Below are 19,882 nucleotides of genomic sequence, written 5' to 3'. Positions count from 1 at the left end.
GAGAAACTCTGCCGTTGTATTTATTGACAATAAGCTGAAATACTTTTATGAGGAAACTTTTGGCAATCGACAGTAATCAGTTTCCATGGTTTTGTTTTTCCTAGTGAATAATATTCCCACTGGCAAGTGCAAAATGAACAAGACATTGACTTCATTGAAAGGCTGTCTGCTCTGTAACTTTCATCAAAAAGACTACAGCCATAAATGTATAAAAACGATACTTAGAGAATGGTTGCGTCCACATCCATGTGTCATTTAGTTTGTTAACTCTGTTAACTCTGTCTAGTCTATTTGTTTGTCTTTTGACAATTTCTTTGGATACCCTCTGACTGGATCTGTTCTTGATTATCTTCATACATCTTCTTTTTGGCTGCTACTGAAAGAACATGGCCTTGATCCCTTTTCACAAAAAAGTAGACCAATCTTGCAATTATTTCTCACGTGACAAAAATTCTGCACAAGGTAGTTTTGCAAATACAGCAAGAAAATTTTAATGAAAAAAAAAACAGCTCTTAGAGTTACCAACCAGTTACTGATGTCTCATAACAGGTGATTCAGGAGAGTGCTCCATACTGATCTTGTATAACCTTGTTGTGGTATTTGACACTGGTAATCTCACCACTCTCATCTGTTCAGTGGCTTCAGTGGATTTTTGTCCTCCCAAACAGGAAAGTTATGATTTAATCTCGTCAACCAGAGAGGGAACATGTGGTGTACCTCAAGGATCAATTCTTGGACCACATGTGCATTCAGTTAAGCATATTACTCAAATATACCTCAATAGTTACGGTCTCAGCAGGGATAGAAACCCTCACTCACCACAGACCCTTTTATGCTGCTATAGAGGAAATGATGCATCTAAACTAATCCAGATCAACTAAGAGGTAAATTAGAATATCTGATGGCATTCTTTGAATGAAAATCCTCCCCACACAGACTGTCCTATGCAGATGCTACTATAAAAACTGTGCAGCCTGACTATCTTACACAGCTTACTGACCTGCTTACAAGCTCAGCTGAGCTTCAGTTTCTCCGGGGAATGAAAACATTGTTTATGCACTTGGTGCAGCGTGAGCACACATTTATTCACGTTTTGAATGCTGCCGTCACAGGAATTAATGTGTGGAAAACCCTGTGATATAAGGATATCCAGTAGTTATACAACAAAACCATTTCCGCTGGAGATGATCTATTTGTAACCTTCTTTGTGTTTAATACTACATAATTGAACGTGATTACCGCAGCCATTTTCTGCTATCTCTGCCTTCACAAACAAGAGAGATTTTAACAATTTATTGGATAGAACCATTTCTGTCCAGCTGAATACTGCATACCTTATGTAGGAGTGCACACCGTACCTGCATACATGCGGCCACTGCTCTATTAAGGGCAGAATGGCAGTGATGCATACCGCTATTACTTCCACCCCTTCAGCCTTCAGTCTGCCTGTAGAAGTTCACAGGAGAGCAGAGCATTAGCAGGGAATGAAGGGAGAGGAGTATAGAGATGCTCCGCACAAACAACCCCACATCCATCCACTCAGCTGGAGTGGATGAAGCACGAGAATGGGAACAGGAATTCACACAGCAGCCAAGAGAGACTCGGAGAGAGCAATGATGCAACCAGCAGCATACCAGTGTGTTACAGTACGCTAGCTGGCTGCTGGGGATGGGATGGGTGGAGGGGCCGTGCATGGGGGTCACGTCCCCTGTGGCCTGCTGTAATTTGAAGGTTATTTTCTACGTCCAACCTTTGAACCCTACTATTCCTCTGCTGAGAACAGACAAAATAGAACATGCTTGCTGCTGATTTGAACTAAACTATATGTGTGCATTTGTGTGTGTGTGTGTGTGTGTGCATATGTGTATGTGTGCGTGCGTGTACATGTGAGACCAGGGGCGGCCGAGCCCCGGTCCCCTCTCCTTCCCAGCATTCCTCTTCTCATCGGTCACTTCCTCTCTCAATCTCACATCCTGATCAGCCACATAGGAAAAAGCATTTACACACGAGGCTCTTTACAAGGGATACACTTAGCCATATGCAACCTCGCAAACACACACACATACCTGCAAACATATAAAGGGACTGTATACATGCATGCACTGATCTAATAGTTTTTTTTCTGAGCTCAGGTGAAGAGCAGGGAAAGGCCTTACATAACTATAGCCGGCATTCACTGAATCCTTTTTCCCCGAAATGAAGCTATGAAAGCAAACCCTGAGGCTGGGAAATGGCTCTTTTTCATCTCACAGAGGTAGCATGCATGCAAGTATTTCCCATCTGTGCATCTATGAGACACAGGTAAACAAACAAAACATCCGCTACCAAACACACACATGGGTTCACACGGCGTTCAGGAGCAGACGGTGCATACAATGTATTTGCACAACTCAGTTTACTGTCTTTCTGTAATATACACACACTCAGTGGTGTAAGTGTTTAGAGCTGAAGGCTTTCTTTCTCAGGGTTTCTCTGGGTGTTGACCCAGCGTCCGCTCATGAGAATGACTGACAGCCTCCTGCGCAGGCATCCTGTCTACACATTGGTCTGCTCCAGCCTCAGGGGAGGGTTCTCTAATCAGCTCTTTGTCTGTGGTCTTATTGGACAGTGTAGTGCTTGTAGGCGTGATTCTATGTGTGAGTGTGTGTTTGTGTGTGTGTGTGTGTGTGTGTGTGTGTGTCTGGGGTTTGTCCTCATCTTCCCAGCAGCAGCAGAGAAAGGAGGCAGGCAGCTTTAGTATGCGATGGCCATATTTAGGCAAGAGTTTCATGACTTCCCAGGAACTACATCGCTCCCACTCTTACTTTCGTGCTGTCCTTATGTGTGTGTGTGAGAGAGAGAGAGTGTGTGTGTGTGTGTGTGTGTGTGTGTGTGTGTGTGTGTGTGTGTGTGTGTGTGTGTGTGTGTGTGCGTGTGTGTGGGTGTCCGTCCAAGTGTAGTTTTTTGTGTATTTCAGCACTGCACAGTTTACATTTTAACATGATGCTGGTGAACTCACAGTGAGGTCATCTATTTCACTTTCACCAGTTTTTGTTGGGATTAATACATTTCTCTCCTCCTTTCTCTCTTTCCCCTGATGATCCTTTTCTCCATCTTTCCTTCATTCCTCCTTTTCTTACTCTTTTTTCCCCTTACCCCCTTCCCTTCTCCTCGTTTGCACTTTGTCCTTTCTCCCTTTGCCCCATCTTCCCTCCGTTACTATTTTCCTTTTTCTCTCCTGTACCCCCCCCCTTCTTTTTCTCCATCTTCTAACCTCTCTTACTTTCTTTCCCTCCTTTCTAAATCCCTACCTCCTGCTCTCCTTTCTCTCTCCATCTCCGCCTGTAGGGGAGTTGTTCATGGTGGATGGCCGGCTAAAGGAGGCCCAGTTTTGCATAGCTGAGGCCAGCTCGCTCTTCCCCAACTCACACTCAGTGCGGCTGCAGCAGGGCCGCCTAGCCGAGCTCCGGGGCCAACTGGACGAAGCCAAAAGCCTGTATGACGAGGCCCTGGCCATCCATCCCACAGGAGAGCACATACTGGTCCACATGGTGAGAGCTATACAGGCTGCTAAATCAAATTAGGATTTATGTAACATTCTGCTCTGTCACACACACACACACAGTCAGTGGTCAGTACACACATACAGACACACACGACATGCATAGATACACTAATATAGTTTAAGTGCTTTAATGGAGTCTATTAAATTACCATTGACGTAAGATGCGGTTCAAACATGTGCACGCACACTCGTGTGTGTGTGTGCGTGTGTGTGTATGTGTGCAGTTGTATGCACCCCAGCATACACTGCACACACACATCCATGCACACATTTTAAATGCTTTACTTGAGTTCACTCAATTACATTACAGTGTATGTTACGCAAGAACTTCAAAATCAAGTCAGAGTCACGCAAGCAGTCATGTACTAATACACACAAACTCCCACACATAAGAAATGTTTTTCTCAAATCCACTAAATTAAATTAAAACTTACACAAAACTCAATTCTGTCAGTTCTCCTCAACCTGCCCCCAGCACACCACACACTCCAGCCAGTTGGCTAAGAACATGTAGTTACACATATATGTCATCATACAAGATCTTTACATGCTAAGCTATTGCGTCTCAAGGTGTTAATATCTGGTGTCTTATGAAAATGATGACACTTCACTGTTATGTGGAGGGCAGTAATACAGTGCTATAATGTTGCATAATAATACAACAAAGGAAGAGAGAAGTGGTCTTTGCAGCATTAGTCTTTGTCTACATCACACGGAAAATGGTTGCTCCAAGTTTTGAACGAATTACAACATTGATAATGAATGTTTTTCATTATTCACAGAATTTTAACCTGTTATGATGCTATAACTTGGTGTGTAAAGATCTTGTGTAATGACACACACTGGAAACAGTACGTTTTGTCAACTGGCTTGCAATACACTCACATAGTATATTTACACCAATACACAGTGTGTGTTCACACATATATTTTACATGTATTTTATAGACTTTCTAAAGTACTCCAAAATGTCTAAGATTGAACTGTCATCTCTTTCTCACCAACATACCCCCACACACACATTTACAGAGATATACTGTGTAAACATACTGCACATGCTGAGACACATTACACAAATGCATGCACACATTTTACCGTAAATGTGTTTTTTGACACCATTTTAATATCCATTTCACTTAAAGACATTAAAGTCTGTCAGACCAAACAGCAATCACATACAGTACAGACACTCAGGAATTAAGTTTGTCTGATGGGTTCCAGGCTGGACAACAAATGACTGTATACTTGGAGACATGCACATCAGAAAGACAAAAGCATTCACAACACACACACACTAACTGTGCAGACATTCAGCTGTGTAAGCAATGATAAATGTAATGGTAAAGATATGGCAACTTCAACATAGAACCTATTAAGGGACAACTTAAATAAAATAGAATCACTTTTTATACTTTTTATACAGTTTTGTGATTTACTTATCAATTTACAAACAAATAATATTCATCGGAAGATTCATATTCATACAACCCCATCACACACTGAATACATTGACATCTGTATGAGTATATCATACAGATGACAACATTTTTGCTTTGGAAGGATGCATTAATCAATATCAGGTGGAATATCTGTGATTCCTCTCACAGCGTTAATGTGTCCTGGCATGCTTAATCAATATCTAATCAATACCTCATTAAGCTGAATCAGATGTGCTGGTGGTGGAACTGAACAAATTCCTCCCATTATTACTTTAAAAAGTCTGTTGTTAGTCTTATATAATCAAGTATACTGTATGTAGTATTAAGTGTAATCTCTTTCTGAGAAGGCACATTAATGTTAACTGATGACATTTGTGTTTTTGTTGAGTATTTGCTGAAAAACAGAAATTATGAGGCTAGTAAGCTATCAGCTGCTAATATTAGCTCGCTAGCTGGCAGTAGTGATAGCAGCTGCTCATAATCATGACTGTTTTCCTCCTGTGAGCAGTGCTGTACTATGTCACTGTCATTTTAGCTCATTTCCTTTATGCTGCAACTTAACCAGGCACAAGATTTTGTCATTATAGTCTAAATTATAACATTATAGCACAGTTATATTCTGAGATGTTTTAATTATTTCTAGGCAAACGTCAAATTTCAGAAAATAGAAACAATCTTTAGTCCATAACCAACAAATGACAAATAGAGCTGTCAGAGATTTGCTTTCTCTTTCCTGATTCGTTCCGTTTCTTTCATCCGAGCAGATCCAAATTCAGATTTTTCAAATTCAAATTTGTTTTATTGGCATGAATGTCACAACAACAATATTGCCAAAGCATCAAGAATCAGTGAAACAAAATACATACACTTCATAATTTAAAATATTCATAAATAAAGTATTATGTATATATGTATTCATATTATTATATTATTATATCTCATTCTACCACACTATAAATATCCTCTCTCGCCCACTTCTGCCCACTCTCTCACTCAGTCTCTCTCCTAGTCTGTCTTCCAGATGATCCACTGGATTAACCACAGTTGCTCTGACCTTTGAACTCTCTCTGTTGTCATGGTGAACGGACCAGGGAGGGATATTCCTCAAATCCAAGACTCGTACTGCTTGTAGCGCTCTCGCACACACGCACGTAATGCTTGTGGTCTCCATAGTGACCATAGATGTGCAGGTTGATATCTCTTTGACTAAATTACTGGGCACCTTGTTACCACATAAGGCTAATGCTTTTGCTCCTGTGCACTTTGGTGTGTGTGAGAGTGTGTGTGTGCGTGTGTGTGCGTGTGTAGAAGTGCAGTCCCGTTGGGGTAGACAGAGGTACGCGTCTCTTCCATATTTGGCCTGTGGGAGAACCAATCCCAAGGGGTGAAAAGTTGAAACAAAGCCAGCTGGCAGTGTCCTACTCTGGGTCTCTTACAGGGCAGATGTGTTCTCAGTGTGTGTGCGCATGTGCATGTGTTAAGGCATGATTGTGTGTGTGTGTGTGTGTGTGTGTGTGTGTGCCTTCTTTCCTCCATGGATTTGACACATGTGTGGACGTTTTTTGACTATACTGTATTTGTGTGTACGTGGATTAAAGCTCAGGCGCTAGTAGGCCAAAATATAAAAATGTTGCTATATAGAACACTGTATATTTTGGATTATGTATTAGACATGCTAATGGATCAGTATGGTAAATAGTTGCATCCTTGCATTGTGATGTAGCCTAAGTGGGACAGTGTGTGGGACATTTTATTTGGAGCGCTTCCCATATTTCTGGCTTGCATCAGCCTGCTAGAATATATCCTACAGTTGCTGCTTCTCTGTGGCTCTAGCTTCATGCATTTATTTTTATACTGTATCTGCTGTGGACACTTTGTGTGCCAGTGGCCCATTTATTCTGCTGTGCCTTAAGGGGAATTCTGATTATATTCTTGGTTGATATTCTTACACTTGAGCTATTATTCTGCAAAAGTACATACTGTACTTTCCTTGAATGTCCTTAAGATCTTTTTTTATTAGGGCTACAGATAAAAGAAGATGTACTCCTGCTGTGGCTTCACAATGAAGTTCCTCTAAATTGATATGGACACACAGTCTCATCATGAAGCAGTACCTTGTACCAATGTGAAGCCTCTAGAGATTAAAAAAAATGTAGATGCTATTTAGATTATTTTCTGGCCATTTTCCCTTAATAGGACAGCTTATAGTGTAGGAAATATAGGGAGAGAGAGAGGGGCATGACATGCAAAATTTGAATCGGGGGCAGTGTAGCTACATTACATCATATCCATCTTAACCACTAGGCCACCAGACCCCTCCCCTGCCCTCACAAAAGTGACGTTTTTACATGAACTTGAATGCAACAGTGATTTCAGCATTTGATTTTAATGTTGTATTTTCCCTATTACTTTATTTGTTTTGTCACTTTAACATGTATGATTTAGTTTTACACATTTAATTAAATTTTCAGTAAAACTGTGTAATAACTTTAACATTAATAATAATAACTACATTTATATAGCACCTTTTAAAAACAGAGTTTACAAAGTGCTCTGACAGACAAAGCAAAAGCAGGATACTCAAAAGGCAATATAACAGAAAGCCAAACAAAAGCAAGGCAAAATTAAGATAAAGTTAAAAAAAGAAGACAAAAGAAGCAGAAACATAGCAGAGAGAAGACAAAATTATGATGAAAGATGGTAAAAGAGATTAAAAAAAAAATACTAATAAAAAGAATAAAAGCAAGAAAAAGACAACATCACATAAAAGCAAATCTCCTCAGACAGGTCATTCCAAAGCCAAGGGGCCCTGAAGGCAAAAGCACAGTCACCTTTAGATTTAGGCCTCGACTTTGGAATGGCCAGAAGGGCCCCACTTGAGGATCAAAGGCTGCCAACTAGCTCATATGGGGTCAACATTTCTGTTATGTAGCTAGCTTGGGGCCAGACCCAAACATGGTTTAAAAGTGATTAGTACAATTTTAAAATCAATTCTAAATCGAACAGGGAGCCAGTGGAGAGAAGCCAGGATTGGGTTGACGTGATGTTGTCTGTTCAAACCAGTAAGAAGTCTAGCTGCTGCATTCTGAACTAGTTGGAGGCGAGACAGTGACTTTTGGTTTATGCCAGAAAGGAGGGAGCTACAGCAGTCAAGTCTAGAGATAATAAAGGCATGAATGATCCCAGGTCAGAGTGTGAGAGCATTAGTTTAATTCTGGAGATTGTTCTTATTTTAAGGAAGCAGGACAGGACAACTTTTTTGATCTGTGGTTCAAAGCTTAAATCTGAATCAATTTGTACTCCACTCTCAATGAGACTGATAGGGTTTGGGGGACTGAACAATATAATTTCTGATTTTTAGTTATTGAGTTGAAGAAAGTTTTGTGCCATCCAACAGTTGACATCACTGAGAAAATCTGTAACAGCAGGTAGGCTTTTTGTGTCACCAGGTTTCGGGGGAAGATATATCTGTGTGTCGTCTGCATAGCAATGAAAAGATTGGATGATTTAGCCAAGTGGAAGAATGTAGATAGAAAATAAAATTGAATCTTGTGGTACACCACAGGTAATGTGAGTTGTAGAAGATGAGTAATTGGATGGTGACAGAGTTCTTTCTAAAAGGTAAGAATAAAACCAACTGATTGCAGTGTCCTTCATGCCAACCCAGGTTTGAACACTGTCAATTAAAATATCATGATCTACTGTGTCAAAAGCTGCACTTAGGTCTAAAAAGAATTAAAATTGAGCTCTCCCCCCTGTTAAAGAGTTCAAAACATGGCAACAGACAGGTGTGTTGTGATTAATAGGTAGTTGGGATAAAACCACACTGAATAAAGCTGCTTTGTGATCAAACACTCAGAGATCCCTATTCTCAAAGTTGTCGGGGTTGAGACCACTAGACAGAACTAGGTCAAGGGTGTGGCCCTGAGAATGTGTGGGTTCTTGTATTGCCTGACTGTAAATATGTAGCAACCATTAGTCAGTATTGGAAACCCCCTGTGCATAAAATCACAACAGCATATAAGTGCTACAGTTATATACACTTTTTTGTACACTTATGAGTGAATTTTAACCGTATTTGAATCAGAATCATTAACATGTTTTTAATGTGGAAAGTGGTCCTGCCAAATTGAACACAATGCTTTTTAATGTCTACAGCTGTTGATTTTTCATTCAAAATCTCTGTTCCCCTTAAAGGAATGTTTTCAACATTTTGGGAAATGCACTTATTCACCTTCTTGCTAAAAGTTACACGAGAAGACCAATACCACCCTAATATCTGTATGTTCAATGAGGAGCTAGAGCCAGCTGGTGATTAGCTTAGTTTAAGGTAGTGCAAAGACAGGAAGCAGAGCTAAACAGCCATCCTGGCTCTCGTACACAAACAGAAGTATAAACACGACAATTTGTAGTTTTACAGGGAGTCTTGAAGTTTTGAACAGAGCCAGGCTAGTTGTTTCCCCCTGGTTCCAGTCTTTATGTTAAGCTAAGCTAACCACTGCCAGGCTTCTGCTCCAAATTTAACACACAGACATGAGTGGTATCAATCTTCTCATCTAACCTTTGGATAACTTACCATACCTACCACACTGTATGACAGTATTACATATGTTCTGTATCTGCTTGTTCAATTGAATTCTTCTTTGGGGCCGTAAGCACTGCTTGCACAGAGTGGACTATTCAAAGACAAGGCGCTATGTTTTTGTGGCTGCTCCGTGACATCAAATAGAAATATTCTAAATGTTTTGTCCATTTTTACAGACATTTCCCCAAAAGAGGTTAAACTCCACATTTGGCTTCAGCATTCATGCGGCTATATTCTTGTAATACAGTAGGAACATTGTTGTGACTGTCATTAACCAAATTTTCAAAGTACATGTGACTGACGTGAACAATTAAATTGCCTTTTCCAAAGGCAGAACAAGCACTGGTAGCACATGAGGACTTTTTGGAGGTTTCAGACAGCATTGCGTAGCTTCACCCGGGCCAACCAGAGTGGAGTGAATTCTCTCCACAGTAGCCGCAGTAAATGGGAAAAAGGGAAATGTGAGTAAGGGAAACCCATAACTGGAAGCCACACAGAAGCTCACCAGCCCCTGCGGTGTGGTGTGTAATAACACACAACCGCCATCTTCCCTTATTCACCGCACGCCACTTTATTCACCCCAGCCCTACATATTAGCATCAACCATGTCCACATGGCTTTTCAAGCGCGCATGTGTGTGTGTGTGTGTGTGTGTGTGTGTGTGTGTGTGTGTGTGTGTGTGTGTGTTTGTGTAAGAGAGAGAGGCAAATGCAGAGATCAGACAGTGACTCACAGCTCTGGTCAGCTGCTGGTATTTTTGGATTGATGAGGGTGTGGTAGTGAGGAAAAACTGTATAGGACTATGGTATGCTGTGTGTGTTTTTAAGTGTGAGTGTGCGCTAACAGTTAACTGCAGATATCTAGTTTAATTTCTCTGTCATTACAGCCCACAGGCTAAATCTAAGCTTCTATTTGTTCCTCTATCATGTTATTAGCCATGTCAGCTTTTACACATTTGGCTGTCTCCGGTGTTAACCTCATTATGGTAAGTGTTTGGCTGACGTGTGTGTATGCGTGGCATGTGGTGCATGTGTGTGCGTTCTGATGGGTAGCTGATCCTGAAACACGGCCCAGCCTTGCTTCCGGCAATGGTATGAAATGAATCTGACCCACTCCCAACATCCTCCACATCTCATCCCTCCTGCTCTCTAGTGGAGCATGTTCTGAGTCAACCACACACACAAACACCCTTAACACACACACATTTTACTTTTCCTCCTCTCCAACAGAAGCATATTCATACACAGCTTCACATATGCATGCATACTCTCAAGGACGAGGACTTGTGCTCATTGAATTAATCGCGTTCCAATTATCAAATGCCCCCCATCTCTCTCTCTCTCTCTCTGTCTCTGTCTGTCTGTCTCTCTCTCTCTCCTCTCTATGTGGATGGGGGTGGTTGTCAGCTGATTAGATAATGCAAATACATTATTTATAACACTTTGCTCATTCTCGCCGCTTTATGGGATTGCCTAGCAACCAGGGAAATATATTCTATTGAGCAAGACCTCTGATAACCAGAGAGAGAGAGATAGGGAGAGAAGGAGAGTGTGAGAGAGGAAGAAAGGAATCGGGGGGGCAAACAGAAAGACGATTGGGAGTTGGCTGGTGCCTCCGTTGCTATGTATGGCTCATCTGGGCTCACTTATTTTTTCCTTTTTCTTTGACGCCTCTCTCTTTTTTTTCACTCTATCTCTCTCTCGTTATTCATTGTTCCCAGTTTAGCTCTTCCTTGCTCGCTCACACTCTCTTCCTTCCTTCTTGTATTCTTTTTCCTTTCCTCTACGGCTCCTGTATCATCTCTTTCAGTCATTCCTTCTCTTTTCCCTTCCTGTTGCCATCTTTCCATGTGAGTGTGTATATGCAAGTGTGTGTGCGCCATGCTGACTTTTATACTGTATATGTTTATACTGTATATCTCCTCTAATCTGTAGAGAAGTAAGAATGGACTCTAGACCTATTGTAAATCTTCAATATGATATCACACCAACAAAAACTAAACTGTAAACACTGTAAAACTGAAAGGGTTGAGGTTTTAACCTCTTAAACTCCACTAAAACCTGCCAGTAGCCCAGTCACCTTATGTTGAATAAGGTTTCCAAAAAATATCTATTCCATTAGATGTAATGATGAAGACTAAAAAACATGGAATCTTGGGTTTCAATCTTTGACTCAGTGTACACATCATATAGCTTCAATAATAGGTTGTTACATAATACATATGATCATATCAGATAGTATGGAATAAGGTGCTTTTTAAAGCCACATAAAGCCACATAAATTTACTTTCTTGCCAAGAGTTAAATGAGAAGTCACGCAAAATATGAAGCTACATCCAGCAGCCGGTTAGCTAAACTTAGCATACAAACTGGAAACAGCGGGGAGACCCTTAGCCTGGCTCTGTCCAGTGGTAACAAAATCCAGCTACCAGAACCTCTAAAGCTCACAAATTAACATGTTATATCTTGCTTGTCTAATTAGTACAAAAATAGAAGTGTAAAAATGGCAAGTTGGGCTTTTATGGGGGGATTATAGCTGTTTCTAGTCTTTATGCTAAACTGAGCTAACTGGCTGTTGACTGCAGCTTTAAGTTTAACTAACTTATAAGAGTGGTATTGATCCTCTCATTTAACTCTTGGCAAGAAAGCAAATAAGAAAATTTGCCAATATGTCAAACTACTCCTTTAAGAAAAAATAAAGGGGGAAAACTGTATGTTGAGGCATGAATGAGTCTGAAAGTTCAAGCCAACATGACTGAGGTAAATACAGCTGCCAGGGCTCACCTCACTTCTCCCTGCCTGCCCAGATTTAACCACTGACAGGATTAAAGGTTCAGGTAGAGCCTCCCTTCCTGGTTCAATGGCAGGGCATTAGGCCACTGGGTTACGCTGTGTGGATGTGTGTAGTAGATGTTCCCTAACAGGGGTTCAACAGATGGTTATTGAGTAACATAACAAGCCCTTTGGCAGTCATATCATTATGAACCTGAACTATGTCATGCTGATACTTAATCATCTCTAAATTAAAACTTCAACATAACAATTTCTAACCTTATACCTAAAGCTGACTATTTATAATGTTATTCTATTTTTCTAGTTTGTCTGGTCAGTCAGAGCTCTTCAGCTCTGTAAGCAATATGGCTGGCAACAGCAGATTGCAAGTCTAAATTTAGAGTTCAGCTGTCTGTACACTGTCTAGAAGACATGAATTTATGTGCTGTTTTTTACTGGGAACTAATCCATATGACCATTTTGTCACTCATTTTGATTTTGTTTATGTCATGTATGAATGTAGTTAGCTAGCCATCTGTCTATTAGTATGTGGTCAGCTCAGTTTGGATCTACATCTAATCACGAATTGGTTTAAAGCCTATAGTTTCTAATCAGTGTGTGGCTTTATACATTAGATGAATTTGAATCCAAGTATTGGATGCAAACTATGATGCAATGAAAAGTTTCAATACTCGCTTGAGGCAGAGAAAGTTTCTGTTAATAAAGAAGCTATCCAATAATTACTATTTCCATAAATAAATCTCTGTGATGGCTGTGGTTGGTACGTTAGAATATTACAAAGTGGATTCATTTCTGTTTTTGCACAGTAGTAGTATGAATAATATCAACTGACACCCAAGAACAAAAAACTAATTTCCTCAATGCTAATCAATTCCATAATCAAATCTCTGTTGAGTGTGTTTGTGATATTCTTGATGCTGACGGAAATACACTTAATTAAATCTTGTGTATTGTTTGCAGCATTTCAAGTTTGCTTAAATTTAGCTTGAAAGACAGATGAAAACAAAAATGCCCACTTGCTCAGTTTGGCTCAGCTCAGTTTAGTTGTGCTTTAATGGCACGACAAGAAACAAACCTGCGCTGCCAAGCTCGATGGGATCAGCTGAGGTAAAACTGCAGACAGATGGCTGAGAGTAATTAAAGCAAAACCAATAGATACCAGTTTTATCAGTGTAATGCCAGAAAGACTTGGTAGCAATCTAAATGTTCTTGAACGCATTTGTTCACTCTCCTAATACCTCCTAACTCCTAACTCTCAATACCATTTTATTCCTCATTGTGTCATACTTGTTCATTTGTCATACTGACTGAAAATCTCTTTTACTTTGCCCGGAAATCTGTCCTGTTGATCTTTCCTTGAATCATGTCCTTATTCTCCATCAAGTGATACTTAATCACAGGAGTTCAGCATTTTGCCAAGACACTTAATCACTTCCTTTCAGACAGTGAGATGAGAAGATTGAGATCAATCTCATGTCTGAGCGTTAAGTATAGCATCAGGACATTGTTAGCTAAGGTTATCTTAAAATTGTAGTATATAGTACCATTCACTTACACTGATGTGATGAAGCTACTGATGTGGAGGTGGAGTAAGACGAGGTGTGCCTCATCCAGTTGAGCTCAGAGTGCATGTAATGCAGTAAGAGTGTCTTCAATAGACCATGAGCTCATGCAGTTAAAGTCAAGTCTCTGGATATTCATCATATTTATCAAGTCTTCTGGTCATATGAAACTATAACATGGTGTCAGAAGTTGTTCCAGGTCGTCATTTTGCCACAGTCGAGGGACACCAAAGTTTTTACTAGCTGAAATCTAAGCTAAGCCACTCTTGATGACCAATCACAAGCTTATATGATATGAGCTTTGTAGTCCCAGAAAATAAAGACAAGAAGAAATTACGGGTTTGCTTGGACCCCAGTGATTTGAACGGAGCAATTTTAAGACAGCGTCACTCCATTCCTACAACGGATGAAGTTTTGAGCAAATTTGGTGGTAAGAAGATATTCACAGTGCTAAATGAAAAAGATGGCTATTGGCAAATAAAGCTAGACAAGGAGTCATTGCTACTGTGCACATTTAACACACCATGGGGAAGATATTGGTTCAAACGCCTACCATTTGGAATCAAGTCAGCAAGTGAAGTTTTCCAGCAACACAACTGTGAAACATTTGGAGACATCCAAGGAGTTCACATCATAGCTGACAACATGATCATCGTCACATCTACAGAGGGAGAATGATGAGATAATACAGAAGGTGGTGGCCAGAGCAAAAGAAGCCAATGTGAAATTCAACAAAGAGAAAATACAGTATAAGGTGAGCAGTGTAAACTACATGGGCCACATTGTCATCTCAGAGGGTGTTAAGGCAGATGAGGCAAAAGTCAAGGCCTATGCATCAAGGGCACTGACAGTGACCAAAAAGTCTTCTCTGTCAAAAGAGTCCATCAATATGTATATGGGATGAGGGTTAATGTTCAGTCAGACCACAAACCATTGGAAAACATCCTGAGAAACCCACTGGGAACAGCTTCTTCCAGACTGCAGAAAATGCTGCTTCAGCTACAGCAATATGACTTAAATGTCACCTGCACACCAGGTACAAGATCTGCTGATCACTGACACACTCTCATGAGCTGTCATACCAGAACAACACACGGCAGTAGGTGACATTATGGACGAAAAAGTTGTCTATGCTTTGGAGCCAACAGAGGCCTTGAGTACAGAGACTCTAGAGCAGCTCAAGGGTGAAACAAAGAAAGACGACAAAGAAAGAAATACTGCAGCTGTTGCAAGACATACACAGACATGGTTGGCCTGGTCATGAGAAGCAGGTGGACCCAAGACTGACACAATATTGGCCTATGAGACACAAAATGGCAGTGAGAGAGGGAGTAATGTTCACAGGAGACAGGATAATCCTACCAAGCACAATGGGAACAGAAATGTTACAAAAAGCTATGCACAGAAAAGACATCACACACTGTTATCATCAAAATGAAATTGGTATTCTCTAGAATAGGAATACCAAAAGAGTTAGTGTGTGACCTTGTTCCATTTGCAAGCCAGGACATGAGAAACTTTGCAATGTCATGGGGCATAAAACTCACTCATTCCAGTCTGGGTTATACACAGTCAAACAGACTAGCTGAGAGAACAGTGAGAACTGTAAACGTGCTGAAGAAAGCGCAACAAACAAACACAGACCCTCATCTTGCACTTACCCTGAGGAACACACCTGTAACAGACAAGGAGTACTACCCAGCACAAATGCTCATGGGCAGAGTCCTCAGAAGCACTCTACCCAGCTCTAGCACTGTTCTGCAGCCTGCAGTGCCCAAGGATGTACACTCAACTCTTCAAAATCTACAAAAAAGACAGCAACAGAGGAGCAAAGCAGCTTCCAAAACTGCACCCAGGTAGTACTGTTCACATGGAAACAGCACAAGGTTGGTGTCCGGCTGTGGTCAGCACATAGAGAGATGAACCACGGTCCTATGACATAGTGACATCGTCTGGTCAGCACTACAGACGCAACAGAGGCCATCTGAGGAAGACACCACAAAGCACCAGATGAACTCAGAAACAGACCTAGTAGATGATGAGCAGAGACCTGCTGTACCTGCATCTGCACATCAGACACAGGTATAGCAGAGAGTGCTGACATCAAGTTCTCATCCTCATTGAGGCCAGCTCAAACCACAAGTTATTTGACCAACTGAGAGTTACAAAGGATGTAGTATGTAGTGCCATGCACTCATACTGATGTGATGTAGTTACTGATGTGGAGGTAGAGTAACACAAAGTGTGCTTAGTTGAGCTCAGAGTGTATGCAATACAGTGTGATATACAATAAATGTTCAGTTCATGCAGTTAAAGTCAAGTCTCTGGATATTCATCTTATATATCAAGTCTTCTGGTCATATGAAACTATAACAAAAATCAAAGTACAGGTGGAGACAGCTAGCCTGGCTGGCTCTGTCAAAACATACCTACCAACACCTCTAAAACTAACTCAATAACATGTTATATCTTGTTTTGTTTGACCTTGTACATGAACAGAAATCTAAAAATGACAATTTGTAGTTTCATGGGGAGTTACGTCCTTGAAATATTTGTTGGTGAACAGTGACTGTGCACAGCTTCCCAAAGACCAAAACCTGTGTTCACAACTTTATCTAGCAATTCGCCTCAGCCAACATGTAACTTCCCTATCACGAATTGTCATTTTTACATCTCTGTTCATGTACAGGTTAAACTATCAAGATACATTGTATACATTAGACAGCTATAGAGGTAGCTAGGCTAATGTCCTGTATTCAGCTCTGTACTTAATGCACAGATGTGAGATTGACATACGTATTTTCTCTCATTTCACTCTCAGAGAGAAAACACATTATTAAACAACATTTATTTCCTAAAATGTTGACGTGTTTTACTGGCAACCATTTTTCCAGTGTGTCTACTGTTGTGTTTGTGCTTTTCTGCCAGCTTGTCTTGCTCAGCCTCTCCTGTGTTTACATCACACCACTGTAGTGTTTATTTGATTGAGCTGCTGACCTAGAAGGATCAACTTTTCCATGGTTACAACTTACAAGCATAACTGACATGTGGCACAAATGGAAGGGGTCCAGGTATTCCTCACGTTGTGGGGACTTAACTCTGTTTACACAGTCATGTTGTGGGGACTCACCTCCCTTATGGAGACAAAAAGCAAGTCCCCTTAACATAAATCATTAATTTTAAAGTTTAAAGTTAAGGTAAGATTAGGGTTATTTTAGGGTTAGGCATGTGGTGGTTATGGTTAAGGTTAGGATAAGTCTCCAGGAAGTGAATGTAAGTTAATGTAATGTCCTTTGAAGCGATGGAAACTCAAATTTTATTTGAAGACAACTGGTTAAGTGATGTGGGAGTCTCTGATGTGTGTGTGTGTATGTGTGTGTGTGTGTGTGTGTGTGTGTTAGCCCAGTAGTTGACTGTGTTGATGCTAGAAACGTTGGAACGATATAACCCTTATGTGTCTGGAGACAAGTACAGACAGTAAGATGTGAAAGCTAGTGGCCAAACCAGCAGCAAGAAATACATTATACACCTCGAGCATACACCCACACACACACTCACTCAAGCATTCATACACACACTCATGTCATGTAGGCGCACACACAAGCTTGTAAGCCTGTGTGTACATCCTGTGACAGGCTTTCTCCGCACCCAAGAGTTTCAATCTTCCTCTGTGTTTTCCTCAGAGCAGCAGTGAGGAAAAGGAGGAAAGGAGGAAGAGTGTGTATGCGTGTGTGTATGTGTGTGTGTGTGTGTGTGTTTGTGTGTGTGTGTGTGTGTGTGTGTGTGTGTGTGCGTGCTCTTATTGAAAGTTGCATCAGAGCCCCTAGACAGCTATGTGAATTTCAGCCCAATTAATCTGGAGCTTGCGAGCAGAGACTGCATAACAAGACTCGTCTGTCTGACCTCAGGCCAGCTCTGTGTGTGCGTGTGTGTTTGTGTGTGTAACAGATAGTCAAAGTAAGGGAGGGAATGATATTGTGCAAGAGTGGCTGTCTGTTGTCACCTTGAGTGTGCATGTGACACTGTAGCTTGTGTGTGTGCGCCTGCACAATATGTTTGTGTGTTAGACAGATTTGACTCCATGCTGTTTGTCAGTTGCGTGACGCCCTTTTCTACTGGGCTCTCAAACACACCGCACCCCAACTGGGCCGAGCATCGATGAGACAGAGCACAGACAAACACTCACACAAAGTTCTGCATGACCTTTCACATGGTGACAACAGACATCATACATAATATCCTTCTCTTGCTCACATATATTCTCTTTTCAAACACACACTGACAGCGTACACATATTTTCCATACATCAGCCTTAGCAACCATTTATTAAATTCATGTATCCATACAGTTTTGCATGAAATATGAGTAATATACTTCTCGATCCTGCCTTCCTCAGTCCTTTGTTGCCACACACACATATACAGTATATGTTCATACAATATAAAACCAGTGAGTGCAGAGATTGCATGCTTACCCACCACTCTTCTTGGCAGAGCCCTGGGCGGTAGCCACCCAGCACGCCACCGCAAATTAACTTTGGACTAGTATGTTCTTTAAAGGAACATACCAATAATACATTATTACAGTACAATGTACTGTAATGTAAATACATTACAGTAATGTTATTAGTTGTTTTTTTTTTTCAGTAATGAGTAGCGCATAGGGATTACAATTTGATATTCAGTAATTACATTACATTTACTTATCCTAGTAATACTCAATTTGGTGGTTGTTTGTTTGCTATCTTACCGTAACCTTAAAAGAGGGTTGATATCAGTTTGGTCTTTCTGCATTCAGAGGACAGTAGCTTAATGCAGTGGCTGGAGGTTTTGGGGGAGGCAGTTGGCCTCCATTAAAGAAGAGAAATGTGCCTCCTGGTACCTCCAAAGTTGTCTTATTTACATGTTGTGGCTTCTTAGCTGGCTTGCTAATGTTAGCTGGTAAGCCTATATTCAAGATTCAGCAGTTTTTTTGTTCAGAGTTGGTGGATGTCTGAACCTTGCAGCTTCACTATGAGGATGGAAGTTTTAGAGTGCTGTTGCATGTAGTCACAATGGCTGACGTTAAGTTAGCTGATGATGGTCAGTAAATACCGCCAAAACATAGGCTGCCTGCTTAACCTTAATATCTTGTTTTCTATTTCTACATATGTTAAACAAAGAATATGGGACATGTGGGTGTGGAGGCCTTGGAGTTGTTGGAAGGCATCTTTAATCGAGCTGAGCTAAGTAAGGACAGTAATGTGTAGTTGAGATATTAGTTAAGTAATATAATAACATTTTCAATGAGTAATAATTAATTGATTACATTTTTCAAGCAACCAACACTGCTGATGAGTGACTTTTTCTACCAAACTTAAAGGAAAACTGGTTTATTACAACTTGGGTTTTAGCTTTCTACCTTGGGCTGTTGATGATCACATTGTACTCCCTAAGTTAATTGCTGAGATCTGGGAATACAGCAACATTGCCAAAAATAGGTCCAACAGGGAAACAAGCATGAGCAATCAGACAATCATACAGGTTGAAAACAAACCCTCAGGTTAGTCAAACTTATTCGGAAGAGAAAACAAAGGCAAATGGTAAAATTACAACCAAAACAGCAGGAAGCTTCATGTCTTTTCCATGACATTCATGTTTCCTTATTTGCCGTCAGGGTTTGTTTTTCTGGTACTATAACTTGTAAATGCATTGCTTTTTGGCAGCAGGTTCTCAGATCTCAGACTCGTAACTAGATTACAGTGCAACAACAAAATAACTAACAAAAATACAATGCACTGTGATGGGCACTGTGTCACTGTTGATTAACTGTCATTCTGTATTTACATGTACTGGAACCAGTTGAGCTCATAGGACTTGATTTTACAATCCAGTATTGTAATCTGCAATTACTCCTTGGGTGGGGTTGGGGGTAAAAGCTTCACTGGAATCATCAGGTGGGCACCCTCTTTCCTTACTGTTT

General features: G+C 40.7%; 1 protein-coding gene across 2 annotated transcripts in view; it reads left to right on the top strand.

The window, feature by feature from the left end:
• The window catches only part of ttc7a (tetratricopeptide repeat domain 7A), a 56,754-nt gene that overhangs the window by 33,100 nt on the left and 3,772 nt on the right, over positions 1-19,882 (top strand). For both annotated transcript variants that reach the window (XM_067609422.1, XM_067609423.1), the window contains one exon: positions 3,328-3,530. In XM_067609422.1, the coding sequence (XP_067465523.1) occupies positions 3,328-3,530 (203 nt within the window). The remainder of the gene's footprint in view (positions 1-3,327; positions 3,531-19,882) is intronic.

The sequence above is a fragment of the Thunnus thynnus genome, chromosome 14 (genome assembly GCF_963924715.1).
Source record: "Thunnus thynnus chromosome 14, fThuThy2.1, whole genome shotgun sequence".
Lineage (NCBI taxonomy): Eukaryota > Metazoa > Chordata > Actinopteri > Scombriformes > Scombridae > Thunnus > Thunnus thynnus.
This window is presented reverse-complemented; position numbering and strand designations above follow the sequence as displayed.